Genomic DNA, 20,034 nt, shown 5'->3' on the forward strand with positions numbered 1-20,034 from the left:
ATGATGGCACGTCGGGACCCCAAATCTTGGGCCAAGAGACTGGTGAGAGCCCAGACCCTCCAGAAGCAGCGGAGGGCCCCAGTTGGGCCAAGGGCTCCCCCGCCCGATGAAGAAGATCCCAGGGTAAGTCTAGCCCTGGATCTCTTGGGTATCGGGGTGGGGGTGGGGACGGGGGGAGGGGGTGTCACACGGTCCTCGGAGACTGGGTTGGATTCCAAAGAGTTCTGTCACCACCACCCAGGTTGCTTTTCCCATCCAAGGTGGGCGTGGCTTGGGACCTTCTCCCCAGCCCGATAGGTCCCTTGAGAAACTCTTGGGGGCAACCTCTCTTTCTACTTAGAGTCCTGTGTAGCCACGTTTGGCTGCGTTGTTGACATCGGGTTCACCATCGTGCCCCTTGGAACCTTGAGTCCTTCCTTTCAGAGTTCCTCCGTCACATGGGCTTTGGGAGGGAACATCGTATCCGAACTCTCCCAGCACTTAACGGCCCCCATGCCGGTGTCCCCTCTTTGGAATCCTTATTCAGCTCTGAATTCACAATCCGTCCCAATGTTGACGTGGGATCGCTGCCTGTGGCTTCAGCTCCCTCACTGACATCACTTCCTTTCCACCCACAGCTCAAGTGCAAAAACTGCGGGGCCTTTGGCCACACGGCCAGAAGTACCAGGTGCCCCATGAAGTGCTGGAAGGCAGCCCTGGTTCCAGCGACCTTGGGGAAAAAGGAAGGGAAGGAAAACCTGAAACCATGGAAGCCCCAGGTTGAAGCCAACCCGGGGCCCTTGAACAAGGATAAGGGAGAGAAGGAAGAGAGACCAAGGTGAGCAGTGGGAGGGGTTTTCACCACCCTTAGGGTACTGCCTCCTAAGGACATGGTGTCTCTGCACCTGCACACCGTGTGCCTTTCCGTCTCCGGGCCAGGGAAGGAACGCTGCAGAGAAATAGGCCGCAGCTCCGTGTCCTCCGGGGTTCCGCACCCAGGAGCTCCTTTGGCTCTGGGAGATTCAGGGACGGGGAGAGGCGGGGGCGCTTCGTGCAGGTTCCCCGCGACAGAGGGAAAAGCGATGGAATCCAAATCACAGTCCTTAGTTGGGAAGCCTAGAGGGCCACCTGGAGGATGGGAAGGTTGGCACGTGAGGGAAGGTGCAGAGGCGGAAAGGGCACCAGATGTCCATTTCTGTATCACAAAACACGGAGTGGGACTGGGCCCCAGACGGGGTTCTCCCTGTCTCCTGCGGAAAACCAGGGGGCACGGCCTGACCTTTTTCCGTTCTGCAGGCAACAAGACCCGCAGAGGAAGGCTCTCCTCCACATATTTTCCGGGAAACCTCCAGAGAAGCCGCTGCCGAATCGAAAAGGATCCACGGAATCTTCTGATTATCTGAGGGTGAGTGTCACCCCGGGCCCCTGGTCCTTTTCTCCTCTAGGTCACCCTGCTTGATTTCCTTTCAGCTTCCCGTCTGCGGGAGGAAATCGGGGAACCCCTCTTTCTTGCCTTCTTGGGGTCAGGGACTCCACGATCCTTCCAGGTCGATTTGATTGCAGGCGAAGGCATCTGAAGATGCCGTATTTCCTGTTGCTTCCTTTCTGTCCAATTATGGCAAGCCTGCCAACAACATGTTCCTAGCGGCATGAGGAAATTAGTCCCTCAGAGGCCCCAAACGTGGAGAAGGCTAAACCCAGGAACATGCACGTGTTCAGAGAAGACGTCCCGAGTACCCTTGAGCCACCAACCTGCCTTCGGAAGGGCATTAGTCCGTTCCACTTCATGGAAGGCTGAGTGGAGGCGCTTGGATCCAGTTAATGCCCAAGACGCGATCTTTTGAACAATGGTGTGCTTAGATCAGCTACACATAGCTCGAGAGCGCATCTTTCATGTGTCTTGTCCTGATCAGCACTCAGCTGGAGTCCTACTTCCAAGGACCGCCTGTCGATACTGTACTAAGAATTTCATGGCGTGTGCACCTTGTCTTTAGATGTGCTTGATTTTCACGTTGGCTCCATGCTGAGGAACTACTTCTAACCTGTGTTGTTTCCTCTCTTTCAGGTTGCAAGCGGGCCAATGCCGGTCCACACAACCAGTAAAAGGCCGCGCGTGGACCCTGTCCCCGCTGATCGCTCAGCTACCGAAATGTCTGGCAGGGGCTCCGTCTTGGCTTCACTGTCTCCCCTCAGAAAAGCCAGTCTGAGCTCCTCCTCAAGTCTCGGACCAAAGGAAAGACAGACAGGGGCTGCGGCCGACATCCCTCAGCCTGCCGTCAGGCACCAGGGCCCCGAGCCTCTCCTCGTGGTGAAGCCGACACACTGCAGCCCTGAGGGTGGCTGCCGAGAAGTTCCCCAGGCTGCCTCCAGAACCCACGGCCCGCTCCAGGCCATCAGACCCCAGGCACAAGACAAACGTCCTGCGGTGACCTCACAGCCCTGCCCGCCAGCCGCCACACACAGCTTGGGCCTAGGCTCCAATCTCAGCTTCGGGCCAGGAGCCAAGAGACCTGCCCAGGCTCCGATTCAGGCTTGCCTGAACTTCCCCAAGAAACCAAGACTGGGTCCCTTCCAGATCCCCGAAAGCGCCATCCAGGGAGGTGAGCTGGGGGCCCCGGAGAATCTCCAACCTCCGCCAGCCGCAACCGAACTTGGACCAAGTACGTCGTCCCAGATGGGCAGGAGGACACCGGCCCAGGTGCCCAGCGTCGACCGGCAGCCTCCGCACAGCAGACCTTGCCTGCCTACTGCCCAGGCCTGCACCATGTCCCATCACCCAGCGGCCAGCCATGATGGGGCCCAGCCTCTCAGAGTGCTCTTCCAGAGACTGGAAAACGGACGCTGGAGCTCCAGCCTCCTGGCGGCCCCCTCATTTCCCTCTCCTGAGAAGCCGGGAGGCTTCCTCGCTCAGAGCCCTCATGTGTCAGAGAAGTCTGAGGGTCCCTGTGTTCGTGTCCCACCGAGCGTCCTCTATGAGGACCTTCAGGTTTCCTCCTCCTCAGAGGACAGCGATTCTGACCTGGAGTGAGACTGCAGGTGGCAGGGGCTCCTTGGCCTCCAGCTCCCGTGACTTGGAGGGGACTGTGGGACTGAGGAGTGCGGAGCAGAGAGCAGACTCTGTGCGGTGACTCCGATGCTCCCCGGCTGTGGCGCTTCTGTGGATGTGGGAGCCCGGGCCAGGCAGGGAGCAGGTGCAGGGAGCAGGTGCAGGGACTCTGCCTCATTGAATTCTGGTGAGGGACGTTGTAGTTCGCGTGGTTCTCCGGAAACGCGCCAGGGAAAGCTTCCGTGCCAGAGATTCGTTGCCTCAGAAACTGCGTGACGCACAAGAGACAGACTTCCGCTGGGACGTCAACAGGAAACTGGGGAATTACTGTGTATTTGCTCTCTAGATGACTGAATAAGGGAAAAGTTAGGGAACCCCGAGAGGTGCAGCCCTTCCGCTGTGCCCCGCCCTGAGAGCAGTGTTTCGGACGCTGGGAAGCGTGCTGTGCAAAGCGCTCTCGGGGTCTTTCCTCAGCCTCGAAAACTGGGCTCTGGAATGCCTTTGTACATATGTGTGTTTAATTTGTTTTGAAGTGAATAAAATTCTCAAAAAGATGACATATTGTCTTTTGACTCTCATTCCGTGTCTGTGTTTAACTGATTTTCCAAGTGAAGGGGTGGCCTGGCCCTCCACCCCTGTGGGTGTTTCTAGTCGGGTGGGATGAGAGACGGAGAAAAGGAATAAGACACAGAGACAAAGTATAGGGAGACAACAGTGGGTCCAGGGGACTGGCACTCAGCACACCAAGGACCTGCACCGGCACCGGCCTCTGAGTTCCCTCAGTTTTTATTGATTATGATTTTTATTATTTCAGCAAAAAGGAATGTAGTAGGAGAGCAGGGTGATAATAAGGAGAAGGTCAACAACAACAACAACAAAAAAACACGTGAGCAAAAGAATCTATATCATTATTAAGTTCAAGGGAAGGTACTATGCCTGGACGTGCACGTAGGCCAGATTTATGTTTCTCTCCACCCAAACATCTCAGCGGAGTAAAGAATAACAAGGCAGCATTACTGCCAACATGTCTCGCCTCCCGCCACAGGGCAGCTTTTCTCCGAGCTCAGATTTGAACAAATGTAAGATCGGGCTTTACACGGAGACATTCAGTTCCCAGGGGCAAGCATGAGACAGTGGCCTTCCTCCATCTGAACTGCAAGAGGCTTTCCTCTTTGACTAATCCACCTCAGCACAGACCCATTACGGGTGTCAGGCTGGGGGACAGTCAGGTCTTTCCCATCCCACGAGGCCATATTTCAGACTGTCACATGGGGAGAAACCTTGGACAATACCCTGCTTTTAAGGGCAGAGGTCCCCGTGGCTTTCCACGGTGCATTGCGCCCCTGGTTTATTGAGACTAGAGAATGGCAATGACTTTTACCAAGTACACTGCTTGTAAACATTTGGTTAACAAGGCACGTCCTGCACAGCCCTAGATCCCTTAAACCTCGATTTTATACAACACAGGTTTTTGTGAGCTCCAAGTTGGGTCAAAGGGGCTGCGGCAAAGCTACAAATGATCAACATCTCAGCAAAGCAATTGTTTAAAATACAGGTCTTTTTCAAAATGGAGTCTCTTATGTCTTCCCCTTCTACATAGACACAGTGAGAGTCTGATCTCTCTTTCTTTACCCTACATCCAACGGCTTGAACATTTCTTGACTTGTTGGCAATCCAAATCGTTACGTCTCCGAAACAGAGTTGACTGAGGGGACCGCAGGGCTGGGCAGGACCTTTGACTGCGTATACATCCACAGGAGCAAGAAAACCTCAGCCCCACTCTGCCAACACGCACCTAGTAAAATTCCGCCAACCGAATCTCACGCACGCTAACACGTGGGGAGCGTTGCTTGCACCACGAGTCCCCATTTGGCTCAACCGCCGATGCCAAGTGTGTGGTTCCAGTTGCGACGGCGCCCCGTGAAGTGGCTTCCGGATGTGCGAATGAACCAGGCAGAGTTTCACTGGCCAAATAGACCCCAGCACAGCTGAAGTGAACTCCCACATTTGGGATGTACTTCAGAGGTAAAACATTCATCCCCTCTTCTTTCCGGATGTCTGACACCATGGTTCTCCCCCTGATCCTAAGAGTAGCTGAGGTAGAGACTCACTAAAAGATCTAGGCAGGGATATCCCATCACGCACAGGCTCTCTCCATTCTCTGACCTGGGAACAACTCTGAGCAGGATTCCACATCTAGGAGGCCTCGGAACTGAGCGGGATTTTCTGAGACACACCAAATGGCTGCTCCCTTTCCGCCGCTGTTGAGGGTCGTTATCTTGATTATCCAGATCACCTAGAAAGTATCCGTATCCAGAATCAATAAGATCAACTCTCTGCTCCTCTGACAGCAGAAGGAGCAGGACCATAAGGAACCAAAGAGCGTGGAAGGAAACGATGTGACAGGAAAGCTCAGAGAACGGCCACAGGGGGTCGTCAGCAGGCCTTCCAACCTGAATCATGAATAATTAATGAAGCGCAAATCAAAGGGGACTCGAGTTTCAGCAGGAGCAATTCATCCAACGGGAGATCGCCGGAGGGCCAGCAAGATTGAGAGACTGGGAGCCGGGTGCAGTGTCAAAGGGGACGCGACTGGTTCCAAAGCTCGAGAAGACCATGGGGTCACTTGGGCTACATGAGAAAATGCCCCAGTGTGCTGGTTCATCATTCCGACTCCTGCCTGTCTCTTCCCGTCCAAGGAACATGGACCCTAAGTCATGCAGGTGCAGATGACCATGGGCAGAATTAGGGGACGTGGCACAAAAGTTCACCGACACGGGAGTTCCACAGAAGGTGCGGTGGATCTTCGCAAATCCAGAGACATGGCAATGGGACCCAGGGAATTAGAGCCTCACAGGCGTCCGGGAGACTTTTCAGGCATAATGCCTGGAGTCGCAAGACGAGCTGAAAAAGGAGCCAGGCACTGAAGGACAAAGCGTTGTGGACTTTCGTCATCTGTGTTTCCCAGTGCGGTCCAATTCACGGTGGTTTCCAAGCGCCTCCTGGGGGAGAAAACACATGAGGGTGCGGTCACGGTTCTCTGCTGACAGACTTACCTTGGGGAAGAAAGAGAAGCTCTGAAGATGGATCATGGCCGTGACTGCATGTCAAGGAGAGTCTCCTTGATGACACTGAGGCCTACGTCGAGATAGACAAAATGTGGTCCAGTTAAAAGGTGTCTATTTTACCACATTTTTTTAAAAACAAAACAAAACAAAAAAACAAAAAAGATGGAAAAGAAGACAGGGGTACAGGCACCAGTGTTACATGTCTGATGAGGAACATCTATTCTTCAAAGCTTGCAGCTGTACAAGTAGGTTTTAGAATGTCTGTCAGCAGTGGACATGATCTTAGAGTGGGCTGTGCAAATAGACCTTTCCAGGTCATGTAATTGGATTAAGTTAATTGCAATTAAGGTACAGGTAACTGATTAGGTTAGGGTGCGTTCCACGTCAGGTGACCGGAGGCAGTATAAAAGGCAGCCTGGAAAGCAGAGGTCCCTCTCCGCCCCTTCCTCCGTCGTCCTGGATGCTGCATCGCTTCCAGCGGGGCTGCTCCAGCACCTGCCCATCTCAGCGCCAGCCGGGGAAAGAAAGTAGACGTGTAATTTCAGGTTAGTTTCACTGAACAATTGTTTGTTTCACGCAATCCCTGAGGGATGGTGGAGGGGGGGAGGAAGAGACAAAGGAGGCCGAAAGATGCCGATCGCACTGGGGCTTGCTGGTGGGGTAGGATGTGTTCTCGCTACTAGTAATTCTTGGAACAGGAAACGACAAAACATATCCGTCTCCACGTGTGGGATAAGACCAAGATGGGAATGCGAAAAGAAATGTACTGCAGCATGCTGAATTGCTGGGTAAATGGAAAAAGGACTTTGGAAAAAAGGGTGGTTTGCCCTTCAGCCGTGTAAGACCTCGATACGATATGGCACTTCTTCCCCGTTAGTTCAGATGAATTCGTGTGGTATGCGTAAAATACCAAAAAAATAAATAAAGAGGGGCTGGAGCTAAAGCCAAAAGATAGAACAGGAAAGACCATCACCTGCTAGTGTGGTAGAGAGGAAGGTAACTTCTCTCTATGAATTTGTGTTTGGAAGTGGCCTAATGAAATGGCAAGAGTAGCGTTTCAAGTTCTCACAGGAAGCATCCCTTATCCCTGACTTCAAACAGACCTGCCAAAGGGTGGCACACGCCATGCCCTGTGTCTTCGATCATTCTGTCCGTCAAGGGAGACAGAATCACCGTGTCTTCTACCGGAGTGAATCGTGAGAGACCTAAGTCCAGTGTCCAGAATCAGTTGTTTGTTTGGGGTTGAAAGCTCAACTCCCCATACCTAGGCCACGGGCCCTGTGGCAGGTGAGGTTTACTCTTGGACTAGGTAGTCATGGCAGAGGAACACACAATATCCGAGGATGCACACAGCACATTGTGTTCTACAGATTTGACAGACTGGTGGTGAGGTCTCCTCATGACCACACAGGCAGGGCGTTAGCAGGTGGCTTCCTGTGGGTGTGTGAATATCCAACGTGCTTAACCATCGACATGTGTGTGTTTGTGTGTGTTTCAGGTGACCCAACAGTCAACCCCTGAAAAAGGCGGTCATAAAACCCCCAGCAGACGAAGATGATGGCACGTCGGGACCCCAAATCTTGGGCCAAGAGACTGGTGAGAGCCCAGACCCTCCAGAAGCAGCGGAGGGCCCCAGTTGGGCCAAGGGCTCCCCCGCCCGATGAAGAAGATCCCAGGGTAAGTCTAGCCCTGGATCTCTTGGGTATCGGGGCGGGGGTGGGGACGGGGGGAGGGGGTGTCACACGGTCCTCGGAGACTGGGTTGGATTCCAAAGAGTTCTGTCACCACCACCCAGGTTGCTTTTCCCATCCAAGGTGGGCGTGGCTTGGGACCTTCTCCCCAGCCCGATAGGTCCCTTGAGAAACTCTTGGGGGCAACCTCTCTTTCTACTTAGAGTCCTGTGTAGCCACGTTTGGCTGCGTTGTTGACATCGGGTTCACCATCGTGCCCCTTGGAACCTTGAGTCCTTCCTTTCAGAGTTCCTCCGTCACATGGGCTTTGGGAGGGAACATCGTATCCGAACTCTCCCAGCACTTAACGGCCCCCATGCCGGTGTCCCCTCTTTGGAATCCTTATTCAGCTCTGAATTCACAATCCGTCCCAATGTTGACGTGGGATCGCTGCCTGTGGCTTCAGCTCCCTCACTGACATCACTTCCTTTCCACCCACAGCTCAAGTGCAAAAACTGCGGGGCCTTTGGCCACACGGCCAGAAGTACCAGGTGCCCCATGAAGTGCTGGAAGGCAGCCCTGGTTCCAGCGACCTTGGGGAAAAAGGAAGGGAAGGAAAACCTGAAACCATGGAAGCCCCAGGTTGAAGCCAACCCGGGGCCCTTGAACAAGGATAAGGGAGAGAAGGAAGAGAGACCAAGGTGAGCAGTGGGAGGGGTTTTCACCACCCTTAGGGTACTGCCTCCTAAGGACATGGTGTCTCTGCACCTGCACACCGTGTGCCTTTCCGTCTCCGGGCCAGGGAAGGAACGCTGCAGAGAAATAGGCCGCAGCTCCGTGTCCTCCGGGGTTCCGCACCCAGGAGCTCCTTTGGCTCTGGGAGATTCAGGGACGGGGAGAGGCGGGGGCGCTTCGTGCAGGTTCCCCGCGACAGAGGGAAAAGCGATGGAATCCAAATCACAGTCCTTAGTTGGGAAGCCTAGAGGGCCACCTGGAGGATGGGAAGGTTGGCACGTGAGGGAAGGTGCAGAGGCGGAAAGGGCACCAGATGTCCATTTCTGTATCACAAAACACGGAGTGGGACTGGGCCCCAGACGGGGTTCTCCCTGTCTCCTGCGGAAAACCAGGGGGCACGGCCTGACCTTTTTCCGTTCTGCAGGCAACAAGACCCGCAGAGGAAGGCTCTCCTCCACATATTTTCCGGGAAAGCTCCAGAGAAGCCGCTGCCGAATCGAAAAGGATCCACGGAATCTTCTGATTATCTGAGGGTGAGTGTCACCCCGGGCCCCTGGTCCTTTTCTCCTCTAGGTCACCCTGCTTGATTTCCTTTCAGCTTCCCGTCTGCGGGAGGAAATCGGGGAACCCCTCTTTCTTGCCTTCTTGGGGTCAGGGACTCCACGATCCTTCCAGGTCGATTTGATTGCAGGCGAAGGCATCTGAAGATGCCGTATTTCCTGTTGCTTCCTTTCTGTCCAATTATGGCAAGCCTGCCAACAACATGTTCCTAGCGGCATGAGGAAATTAGTCCCTCAGAGGCCCCAAACGTGGAGAAGGCTAAACCCAGGAACATGCACGTGTTCAGAGAAGACGTCCCGAGTACCCTTGAGCCACCAACCTGCCTTCGGAAGGGCATTAGTCCGTTCCACTTCATGGAAGGCTGAGTGGAGGCGCTTGGATCCAGTTAATGCCCAAGACGCGATCTTTTGAACAATGGTGTGCTTAGATCAGCTACACATAGCTCGAGAGCGCATCTTTCATGTGTCTTGTCCTGATCAGCACTCAGCTGGAGTCCTACTTCCAAGGACCGCCTGTCGATACTGTACTAAGAATTTCATGGCGTGTGCACCTTGTCTTTAGATGTGCTTGATTTTCACGTTGGCTCCATGCTGAGGAACTACTTCTAACCTGTGTTGTTTCCTCTCTTTCAGGTTGCAAGCGGGCCAATGCCGGTCCACACAACCAGTAAGAGGCCGCGCGTGGACCCTGTCCCCGCTGATCGCTCAGCTACCGAAATGTCTGGCAGGGGCTCCGTCTTGGCTTCACTGTCTCCCCTCAGAAAAGCCAGTCTGAGCTCCTCCTCAAGTCTCGGACCAAAGGAAAGACAGACAGGGGCTGCGGCCGACATCCCTCAGCCTGCCGTCAGGCACCAGGGCCCCGAGCCTCTCCTCGTGGTGAAGCCGACACACTGCAGCCCTGAGGGTGGCTGCCGAGAAGTTCCCCAGGCTGCCTCCAGAACCCACGGCCCGCTCCAGGCCATCAGACCCCAGGCACAAGACAAACGTCCTGCGGTGACCTCACAGCCCTGCCCGCCAGCCGCCACACACAGCTTGGGCCTAGGCTCCAATCTCAGCTTCGGGCCAGGAGCCAAGAGACCTGCCCAGGCTCCGATTCAGGCTTGCCTGAACTTCCCCAAGAAACCGAGACTGGGTCCCTTCCAGATCCCCGAAAGCGCCATCCAGGGAGGTGAGCTGGGGGCCCCGGAGAATCTCCAACCTCCGCCAGCCGCAACCGAACTTGGACCAAGTACGTCGCCCCAGATGGGCAGGAGGACACCGGCCCAGGTGCCCAGCGTCGACCGGCAGCCTCGGCACAGCAGACCTTGCCTGCCTACTGCCCAGGCCTGCACCATGTCCCATCACCCAGCGGCCAGCCATGATGGGGCCCAGCCTCTCAGAGTGCTCTTCCGGAGACTGGAAAACGGACGCTGGAGCTCCAGCCTCCTGGCGGCCCCCTCATTTCCCTCACCTGTGAAGCCGGGAGGCTTCCTCGCTCAGAGCCCTCATGTGTCAGAGAAGTCTGAGGGTCCCTGTGTTCGTGTCCCACCGAGCGTCCTCTATGAGGACCTTCAGGTTTCCTCCTCCTCAGAGGACAGCGATTCTGACCTGGAATGAGACTGCAGGTGGCAGGGGCTCCTTGGCCTCCAGCTCCCGTGACTTGGAGGGGACTGTGGGACTGAGGAGTGCAGAGCAGAGAGCAGACTCTGTGCGGTGACTCCGATGCTCCCCGGCTGTGGCGCTTCTGTGGATGTGGGAGCCCGGGCCAGGCAGGGAGCAGGTGCAGGGAGCAGGTGCAGGGACTCTGCCTCATTGAATTCTGGTGAGGGACGTTGTAGTTCGCGTGGTTCTCCGGAAACGCGCCAGGAAAAGCTTCCGTGCCAGAGATTTGTTGCCTCAGAAACTGCGTGACGCAGAGGAGTCAGACTTCCGCTGGGACGTCAACAGGAAACTGGGGAATTACTGTGTATTTGCTCTCTAGATGACTGAATAAGGGAAAAGTTAGGGAACCCTGAGAGGTGCAGCCCTTCCGCTGTGCCCCGCCCTGAGAGCAGTGTTTCGGACGCTGGGAAGCGTGCTGTGCAAAGCGCTCTCGGGGTCTTTCCTCAGCCTCGAAAACTGGGCTCTGGAATGCCTTTGTACATATGTGTGTTTAATTTGTTTTGAAGTGAATAAAATTCTCAAAAAGATGACATATTGTCTTTTGACTCTCATTCCGTGTCTGTGTTTAACTGATTTTCCAAGTGAAGGGGTGGCCTGGCCCTCCACCCCTGTGGGTGTTTCTAGTCGGGTGGGATGAGAGACAGAGAAAAGAAATAAGACACAGAGACAAAGTATAGGGAGACAACAGTGGGTCCAGGGGACCGGCACTCAGCACACCAAGGACCTGCACTGGCACCGGTCTCTGAGTTCCCTCAGTTTTTATTGATTATGATTTTCATTATTTCAGCAAAAAGGAATGTAGTAGGAGAGCAGGGTGATAATAAGGAGAAGGTCAACAACAACAACAAAAAAACACGTGAGCAAAAGAATCTATATCATTATTAAGTTCAAGGGAAGGTACTATGCCTGGACGTGCACGTCGGCCAGATTTATGTTTCTCTCCACCCAAACATCTCAGCGGAGTAAAGAATAACAAGGCAGCATTACTGCCAACATGTCTCGCCTCCCGCCACAGGGCAGCTTTTCTCCGAGCTCAGAGTTGAACAAATATATGATCGGGCTTTACACCGAGACATTCAGTTCCCAGGGGCAAGCAGGAGACAGTGGCCTTCCTCCATCTGAACTGCAAGAGGCTTTCCTCTTTGACTAATCCACCTCAGCACAGACCCATTACGGGTGTCAGGCTGGGGGACAGTCAGGTCTTTCCCATCCCACGAGGCCATATTTCAGACTGTCACATGGGGAGAAACCTTGGACAATACCCTGCTTTTAAGGGCAGAGGTCCCTTTGGCTTTCCACGGTGCATTGCGCCCCTGGTTTATTGAGACTAGAGAATGGCAATGACTTTTACCAAGTACACTGCTTGTAAACATTTGGTTAACAAGGCACATCCTGCACAGCCCTAGATCCCTTAAACCTCGATTTTATACAACACAGGTTTTTGTGAGCTCCAAGTTGGGTCAAAGGGGCTGCGGCAAAGCTACAAATGATCAACATCTCAGCAAAGCAATTGTTTAAAATACAGGTCTTTTTCAAAATGGAGTCTCTTATGTCTTCCCCTTCTACATAGACACAGTGAGAGTCTGATCTCTCTTTCTTTACCCTACATCCAAGGGCTTGAACATTTCTTGACTTGTTGGCAATCCAAATCGTTACGTCTCCGAAACAGAGTTGACTGAGGGGACCGCAGGGCTGGGCAGGATCTTTGACTTCGTATACATCCACAGGAGCAAGAAAACCTCAGCCCCACTCTACCAACACGCACCTAGGAAAATTCCGCCAACCGTGTCTCACGCACGCTAACACGTGGGGAGCGTTGCTTGCACCACGAGTCCCCATTTGGCTCAACCGCCGATGCCAAGTGTGTGGTTCCAGTTGCGACGGCGCCCCGTGAAGTGGCTTCCAGATGTGCGAATGAACCAGGCAGAGTTTCACTGGCCAAATAGACCCCAGCACAGCTGAAGTGAACTCCCACATTTGGGATGTACTTCAGAGGTAAAACATTCATCCCGTCTTCTTTCCAGATGTCTGACACCATGGTTCTCCCCCTGATCCTAAGAGTAGCTGAGGTAGAGACTCACTAAAAGATCTAGGCAGGGATATCCCATCATGCACAGGCTCTCTCCATTCTCTGACCTGGGAACAACTCTGAGCAGGATTCCACATCTAGGAGGCCTCGGAACTGAGCGGGATTTTCTGAGACACACCAAATGGCTGCTCCCTTTCCGCCGCTGTTGAGGGTCGTTATCTTGATTATCCAGATCACCTAGAAAGTATCCGTATCCAGAATCAATAAGATCAACTCTCTGCTCCTCTGACAGCAGAAGGAGCAGGACCATAAGGAACCAAAGAGCGTGGAAGGAAACGATGTGACAGGAAAGCTCAGAGAACGGCCACAGGGGGTCGTCAGCAGGCCTTCCAACCTGAATCATGAATAATTAATGAAGCGCAAATCAAAGGGGACTCGAGTTTCAGCAGGAGCAATTCATCCAACGGGAGATCGCCGGAGGGCCAGCAAGATTGAGAGACTGGGAGCCGGGTGCAGTGTCAAAGGGGACGCGACTGGTTCCAAAGCTCGAGAAGACCATGGGGTCACTTGGGCTACATGAGAAAATGCCCCAGTGTGCTGGTTCATCATTCCGACTCCTGCCTGTCTCTTCCCGTCCAAGGAACATGGACCCTAAGTCGTGCAGGTGCAGATGACCATGGGCAGAATTAGGGGACGTGGCACAAAAGTTCACCGACACGGGAGTTCCACAGAAGGTGCGGTGGATCTTCGCAAATCCAGAGACATGGCAATGGGACCCAGGGAATTAGAGCCTCACAGGCGTCCGGGAGACTTTTCAGGCATAATGCCTGGAGTCGCAAGACGAGCTGAAAAAGGAGCCAGGCACTGAAGGACAAAGCGTTGTGGACTTTCGTCATCTGTGTTTCCCAGTGCGGTCCAATTCACGGTGGTTTCCAAGCGCCTCCTGGGGGAGAAAACACATGAGGGTGCGGTCACGGTTCTCTGCTGACAGACTTACCTTGGGGAAGAAAGAGAAGCTCTGAAGATGGATCATGGCCGTGACTGCATGTCAAGGAGAGTCTCCTTGATGACACTGAGGCCTACGTCGAGATAGACAAAATGTGGTCCAGTTAAAAGGTGTCTATTTTACCACATTTTTTTAAAAACAAAACAAAACAAAAAAACAAAAAAGATGGAAAAGAAGACAGGGGTACAGGCACCAGTGTTACATGTCTGATGAGGAACATCTATTCTTCAAAGCTTGCAGCTGTACAAGTAGGTTTTAGAATGTCTGTCAGCAGTGGACATGATCTTAGAGTGGGCTGTGCAAATAGACCTTTCCAGGTCATGTAATTGGATTAAGTTAATTGCAATTAAGGTACAGGTAACTGATTAGGTTAGGGTGCGTTCCACGTCAGGTGACCGGAGGCAGTATAAAAGGCAGCCTGGAAAGCAGAGGTCCCTCTCCGCCCCTTCCTCCATCGTCCTGGATGCTGCATCGCTTCCAGCGGGGCTGCTCCAGCACCTGCCCATCTCAGCGCCAGCCGGGGAAAGAAAGTAGACGTGTAATTTCAGGTTAGTTTCACTGAACAATTGTTTGTTTCACGCAATCCCTGAGGGATGGTGGAGGGGGGGAGGAAGAGACAAAGGAGGCCGAAAGATGCCGATCGCACTGGGGCTTGCTGGTGGGGTAGGATGTGTTCTCGCTACTAGTAATTCTTGGAACAGGAAACGACAAAACATATCCGTCTCCACGTGTGGGATAAGACCAAGATGGGAATGCGAAAAGAAATGTACTGCAGCATGCTGAATTGGTGGGTAAATGGAAAAAGGACTTTGGAAAAAAGGGTGGTTTGCCCTTCAGCCGTGTAAGACCTCGATACGATATGGCACTTCTTCCCCGTTAGTTCAGATGAATTCGTGTGGTATGCGTAAAATACCAAAAAAATAAATAAAGAGGGGCTGGAGCTAAAGCCAAAAGATAGAACAGGAAAGACCATCACCTGCTAGTGTGGTAGAGAGGAAGGTAACTTCTCTCTATGAATTTGTGTTTGGAAGTGGCCTAATGAAATGGCAAGAGTAGCGTTTCAAGTTGTCACAGGAAGCATCCCTTATCCCTGACTTCAAACAGACCTGCCAAAGGGTGGCACACGCCATGCCCTGTGTCTTCGATCATTCTGTCCGTCAAGGGAGACAGAATCACCGTGTCTTCTACCGGAGTGAATCGTGAGAGACCTAAGTCCAGTGTCCAGAATCAGTTGTTTGTTTGGGGTTGAAAGCTCAACTCCCCATACCTAGGCCACGGGCCCTGTGGCAGGTGAGGTTTACTCTTGGACTAGGTAGTCATGGCAGAGGAACACACAATATCCGAGGATGCACACAGCACATTGTGTTCTACAGATTTGACAGACTGGTGGTGAGGTCTCCTCATGACCACACAGGCAGGGCGTTAGCAGGTGGCTTCCTGTGGGTGTGTGAATATCCAACGTGCTTAACCATCGACATGTGTGTGTTTGTGTGTGTTTCAGGTGACCCAACAGTCAACCCCTGAAAAAGGCGGTCATAAAACCCCCAGCAGACGAAGATGATGGCACGTCGGGACCCCAAATCTTGGGCCAAGAGACTGGTGAGAGCCCAGACCCTCCAGAAGCAGCGGAGGGCCCCAGTTGGGCCAAGGGCTCCCCCGCCCGATGAAGAAGATCCCAGGGTAAGTCTAGCCCTGGATCTCTTGGGTATCGGGGCGGGGGTGGGGACGGGGGGAGGGGGTGTCACACGGTCCTCGGAGACTGGGTTGGATTCCAAAGAGTTCTGTCACCACCACCCAGGTTGCTTTTCCCATCCAAGGTGGGCGTGGCTTGGGACCTTCTCCCCAGCCCGATAGGTCCCTTGAGAAACTCTTGGGGGCAACCTCTCTTTCTACTTAGAGTCCTGTGTAGCCACGTTTGGCTGCGTTGTTGACATCGGGTTCACCATCGTGCCCCTTGGAACCTTGAGTCCTTCCTTTCAGAGTTCCTCCGTCACATGGGCTTTGGGAGGGAACATCGTATCCGAACTCTCCCAGCACTTAACGGCCCCCATGCCGGTGTCCCCTCTTTGGAATCCTTATTCAGCTCTGAATCCACAATCCGTCCCAATGTTGACGTGGGATCGCTGCCTGTGGCTTCAGCTCCCTCACTGACATCACTTCCTTTCCACCCACAGCTCAAATGCAAAAACTGCGGGGCCTTTGGCCACACGGCCAGAAGTACCAGGTGCCCCATGAAGTGCTGGAAGGCAGCCCTGGTTCCAGCGACCTTGGGGAAAAAGGAAGGGAAGGAAAACCTGAAACCATGGAAGCCCCAGGTTGAAGCCAACCCGGGGCCCTTGAACAAGGATAAGGGAGAGAAGGAAGAGAGACCAAGGTGAGCAGTGGGAGGGGTTTTCACCACCCTTAGGGTACTGCCTCCTAAGGACATGGTGTCTCTGCACCTGCACACCGTGTGCCTTTCCGTCTCCGGGCCAGGGAAGGAACGCTGCAGAGAAATAGGCCGCAGCTCCGTGTCCTCCGGGGTTCCGCACCCAGGAGCTCCTTTGGCTCTGGGAGATTCAGGGACGGGGAGAGGCGGGGGCGCTTCGTGCAGGTTCCCCGCGACAGAGGGAAAAGCGATGGAATCCAAATCACAGTCCTTAGTGGGGAAGCCTAGAGGGCCACCTGGAGGATGGGAAGGTTGGCACGTGAGGGAAGGTGCAGAGGCGGAAAGGGCACCAGATGTCCATTTCTGTATCACAAAACACGGAGTGGGACTGGGCCCCAGACGGGGTTCTCCCTGTCTCCTGCGGAAAACCAGGGGGCACGGCCTGACCTTTTTCCGTTCTGCAGGCAACAAGACCCGCAGAGGAAGGCTCTCCTCCACATATTTTCCGGGAAAGCTCCAGAGAAGCCGCTGCCGAATCGAAAAGGATCCACGGAATCTTCTGATTATCTGAGGGTGAGTGTCACCCCGGGCCCCTGGTCCTTTTCTCCTCTAGGTCACCCTGCTTGATTTCCTTTCAGCTTCCCGTCTGCGGGAGGAAATCGGGGAACCCCTCTTTCTTGCCTTCTTGGGGTCAGGGACTCCACGATCCTTCCAGGTCGATTTGATTGCAGGCGAAGGCATCTGAAGATGCCGTATTTCCTGTTGCTTCCTTTCTGTCCAATTATGGCAAGCCTGCCAACAACATGTTCCTAGCGGCATGAGGAAATTAGTCCCTCAGAGGCCCCAAACGTGGAGAAGGCTAAACCCAGGAACATGCACGTGTTCAGAGAAGACGTCCCGAGTACCCTTGAGCCACCAACCTGCCTTCGGAAGGGCATTAGTCCGTTCCACTTCATGGAAGGCTGAGTGGAGGCGCTTGGATCCAGTTAATGCCCAAGACGCGATCTTTTGAACAATGGTGTGCTTAGATCAGCTACACATAGCTCGAGAGCGCATCTTTCATGTGTCTTGTCCTGATCAGCACTCAGCTGGAGTCCTACTTCCAAGGACCGCCTGTCGATACTGTACTAAGAATTTCATGGCGTGTGCACCTTGTCTTTAGATGTGCTTGATTTTCACGTTGGCTCCATGCTGAGGAACTACTTCTAACCTGTGTTGTTTCCTCTCTTTCAGGTTGCAAGCGGGCCAATGCCGGTCCACACAACCAGTAAAAGGCCGCGCGTGGACCCTGTCCCCGCTGATCGCTCAGCTACCGAAATGTCTGGCAGGGGCTCCGTCTTGGCTTCACTGTCTCCCCTCAGAAAAGCCAGTCTGAGCTCCTCCTCAAGTCTCGGACCAAAGGAAAGACAGACAGGGGCTGCGGCCGACATCCCTCAGCCTGCCGTCAGGCACCAGGGCCCCGAGCCTCTCCTCGTGGTGAAGCCGACACACTGCAGCCCTGAGGGTGGCTGCCGAGAAGTTCCCCAGGCTGCCTCCAGAACCCACGGCCCGCTCCAGGCCATCAGACCCCAGGCGCAAGACAAACGTCCTGCGGTGACCTCACAGCCCTGCCCGCCAGCCGCCACACACAGCTTGGGCCTAGGCTCCAATCTCAGCTTCGGGCCAGGAGCCAAGAGACCTGCCCAGGCTCCGATTCAGGCTTGCCTGAACTTCCCCAAGAAACCAAGACTGGGTCCCTTCCAGATCCCCGAAAGCGCCATCCAGGGAGGTGAGCTGGGGGCCCCGGAGAATCTCCAACCTCCGCCAGCCGCAACCGAACTTGGACCAAGTACGTCGCCCCAGATGGACAGGAGGACACCGGCCCAGGTGCCCAGCGTCGACCGGCAGCCTCCGCACAGCAGACCTTGCCTGCCTACTACCCAGGCCTGCACCATGTCCCATCACCCAGCGGCCAGCCATGATGGGGCCCAGCCTCTCAGAGTGCTCTTCCAGAGACTGGAAAACGGACGCTGGAGCTCCAGCCTCCTGGCGGCCCCCTCATTTCCCTCTCCTGAGAAGCCGGGAGGCTTCCTCGCTCAGAGCCCTCATGTGTCAGAGAAGTCTGAGGGTCCCTGTGTTCGTGTCCCACCGAGCGTCCTCTATGAGGACCTTCAGGTTTCCTCCTCCTCAGAGGACAGCGATTCTGACCTGGAGTGAGACTGCAGGTGGCAGGGGCTCCTTGGCCTCCAGCTCCCGTGACTTGGAGGGGACTGTGGGACTGAGGAGTGCGGAGCAGAGAGCAGACTCTGTGCGGTGACTCCGATGCTCCCCGGCTGTGGCGCTTCTGTGGATGTGGGAGCCCGGGCCAGGCAAGGAGCAGGTGCAGGGAGCAGGTGCAGGGACTCTGCCTCATTGAATTCTGGTGAGGGACGTTGTAGTTCGCGTGGTTCTCCGGAAACGCGCCAGGGAAAGCTTCCGTGCCAGAGATTCGTTGCCTCAGAAACTGCGTGACGCACAAGAGACAGACTTCCGCTGGGACGTCAACAGGAAACTGGGGAATTACTGTGTATTTGCTCTCTAGATGAATGAATAAGGGAAAAGTTAGGGAACCCCGAGAGGTGCAGCCCTTCCGCTGTGCCCCGCCCTGAGAGCAGTGTTTCGGACGCTGGGAAGCGTGCTGTGCAAAGCGCTCTCGGGGTCTTTCCTCAGCCTCGAAAACTGGGCTCTGGAATGCCTTTGTACATATGTGTGTTTAATTTGTTTTGAAGTGAATAAAATTCTCAAAAAGATGACATATTGTCTTTTGACTCTCATTCCGTGTCTGTGTTTAACTGATTTTCCAAGTGAAGGGGTGGCCTGGCCCTCCACCCCTGTGGGTGTTTCTAGTCGGGTGGGATGAGAGACGGAGAAAAGGAATAAGACACAGAGACAAAGTATAGGGAGACAACAGTGGGTCCAGGGGACTGGCACTCAGCACACCAAGGACCTGCACCGGCACCGGCCTCTGAGTTCCCTCAGTTTTTATTGATTATGATTTTTATTATTTCAGCAAAAAGGAATGTAGTAGGAGAGCAGGGTGATAATAAGGAGAAGGTCAACAACAACAACAAAAAAAAACACGTGAGCAAAAGAATCTATATCATTATTAAGTTCAAGGGAAGGTACTATGCCTGGACGTGCACGTAGGCCAGATTTATGTTTCTCTCCACCCAAACATCTCAGCGGAGTAAAGAATAACAAGGCAGCATTACTGCCAACATGTCTCGCCTCCCGCCACAGGGCAGCTTTTCTCCGAGCTCAGAGTTGAACAAATGTAAGATCGGGCTTTACACCGAGACATTCAGTTCCCAGGGGCAAGCATGAGACAGTGGCCTTCCTCCATCTGAACTGCAAGAGGCTTTCCTCTTTGACTAATCCACCTCAGCACAGACCCATTACGGGTGTCAGGCTGGGGGACAGTCAGGTCTTTCCCATCCCACGAGGCCATATTTCAGACTGTCACATGGGGAGAAACCTTGGACAATACCCTGCTTTTAAGGGCAGAGGTCCCCGTGGCTTTCCACGGTGCATTGCGCCCCTGGTTTATTGAGACTAGAGAATGGCAATGACTTTTACCAAGTACACTGCTTGTAAACATTTGGTTAACAAGGCACGTCCTGCACAGCCCTAGATCCCTTAAACCTCGATTTTATACAACACAGGTTTTTGTGAGCTCCAAGTTGGGTCAAAGGGGCTGCGGCAAAGCTACAAATGATCAACATCTCAGCAAAGCAATTGTTTAAAATACAGGTCTTTTTCAAAATGGAGTCTCTTATGTCTTCCCCTTCTACATAGACACAGTGAGAGTCTGATCTCTCTTTCTTTACCCTACATCCAAGGGCTTGAACATTTCTTGACTTGTTGGCAATCCAAATCGTTACGTCTCCGAAACAGAGTTGACTGAGGGGACCGCA

General features: G+C 53.9%; 3 protein-coding genes across 3 annotated transcripts; all 3 read left to right on the forward strand.

Annotated features, from left to right (window-relative positions):
- LOC129524373 (protein FAM90A15-like) lies at nt 1–3,007 on the forward strand. Its single transcript, XM_055349759.2, has 4 exons — nt 1–123; nt 618–817; nt 1,276–1,384; nt 2,045–3,007. The coding sequence occupies exons 1-4, from the start codon at nt 1–3 to the stop codon at nt 3,005–3,007; spliced, it is 1,395 nt and encodes a 464-aa protein (XP_055205734.2).
- A 4,640-nt stretch (nt 3,008–7,647) lies between these two features.
- On the forward strand, nt 7,648–10,654 carry LOC134759006 (protein FAM90A15-like). Its single transcript, XM_063708979.1, has 4 exons — nt 7,648–7,770; nt 8,265–8,464; nt 8,923–9,031; nt 9,692–10,654. The coding sequence occupies exons 1-4, from the start codon at nt 7,648–7,650 to the stop codon at nt 10,652–10,654; spliced, it is 1,395 nt and encodes a 464-aa protein (XP_063565049.1).
- Nucleotides 10,655–15,291: 4,637 nt separating this feature from the next.
- LOC129524372 (protein FAM90A15-like) lies at nt 15,292–18,298 on the forward strand. The gene is made up of 4 exons (XM_055349758.2): nt 15,292–15,414; nt 15,909–16,108; nt 16,567–16,675; nt 17,336–18,298. Exons 1-4 carry the CDS (start codon nt 15,292–15,294, stop codon nt 18,296–18,298), a joined length of 1,395 nt encoding a protein of 464 aa, XP_055205733.2.
- Nucleotides 18,299–20,034: the final 1,736 nt, after the last annotated feature.

Source organism: Gorilla gorilla, chromosome 7 (assembly GCF_029281585.2).
Source record: "Gorilla gorilla gorilla isolate KB3781 chromosome 7, NHGRI_mGorGor1-v2.1_pri, whole genome shotgun sequence".
Taxonomy (NCBI): Eukaryota; Metazoa; Chordata; class Mammalia; order Primates; family Hominidae; genus Gorilla; species Gorilla gorilla.

What these genes read in the sequence shown, in the direction of transcription:
- LOC129524372 (XM_055349758.2), top strand. Translation starts at nt 15,292, where the DNA reads ATGATGGCACGTCGGGACCCCAAATCTTGGGCCAAGAGACTGGTGAGA. An exon ending in CCGATGAAGAAGATCCCAGG is followed by an intron (nt 15,415 to 15,908) that starts GTAAGTCTAGCC and finishes TTCCACCCACAG; the next exon opens with CTCAAATGCAAAAACTGCGG. An exon ending in AATCTTCTGATTATCTGAGG is followed by an intron (nt 16,676 to 17,335) that starts GTGAGTGTCACC and finishes CCTCTCTTTCAG; the next exon opens with GTTGCAAGCGGGCCAATGCC.
- LOC129524373 (XM_055349759.2), top strand. Translation starts at nt 1, where the DNA reads ATGATGGCACGTCGGGACCCCAAATCTTGGGCCAAGAGACTGGTGAGA. An exon ending in GAGAAGGAAGAGAGACCAAG is followed by an intron (nt 818 to 1,275) that starts GTGAGCAGTGGG and finishes TCCGTTCTGCAG; the next exon opens with GCAACAAGACCCGCAGAGGA. An exon ending in AATCTTCTGATTATCTGAGG is followed by an intron (nt 1,385 to 2,044) that starts GTGAGTGTCACC and finishes CCTCTCTTTCAG; the next exon opens with GTTGCAAGCGGGCCAATGCC.
- LOC134759006 (XM_063708979.1), top strand. Translation starts at nt 7,648, where the DNA reads ATGATGGCACGTCGGGACCCCAAATCTTGGGCCAAGAGACTGGTGAGA. An exon ending in GAGAAGGAAGAGAGACCAAG is followed by an intron (nt 8,465 to 8,922) that starts GTGAGCAGTGGG and finishes TCCGTTCTGCAG; the next exon opens with GCAACAAGACCCGCAGAGGA. An exon ending in AATCTTCTGATTATCTGAGG is followed by an intron (nt 9,032 to 9,691) that starts GTGAGTGTCACC and finishes CCTCTCTTTCAG; the next exon opens with GTTGCAAGCGGGCCAATGCC.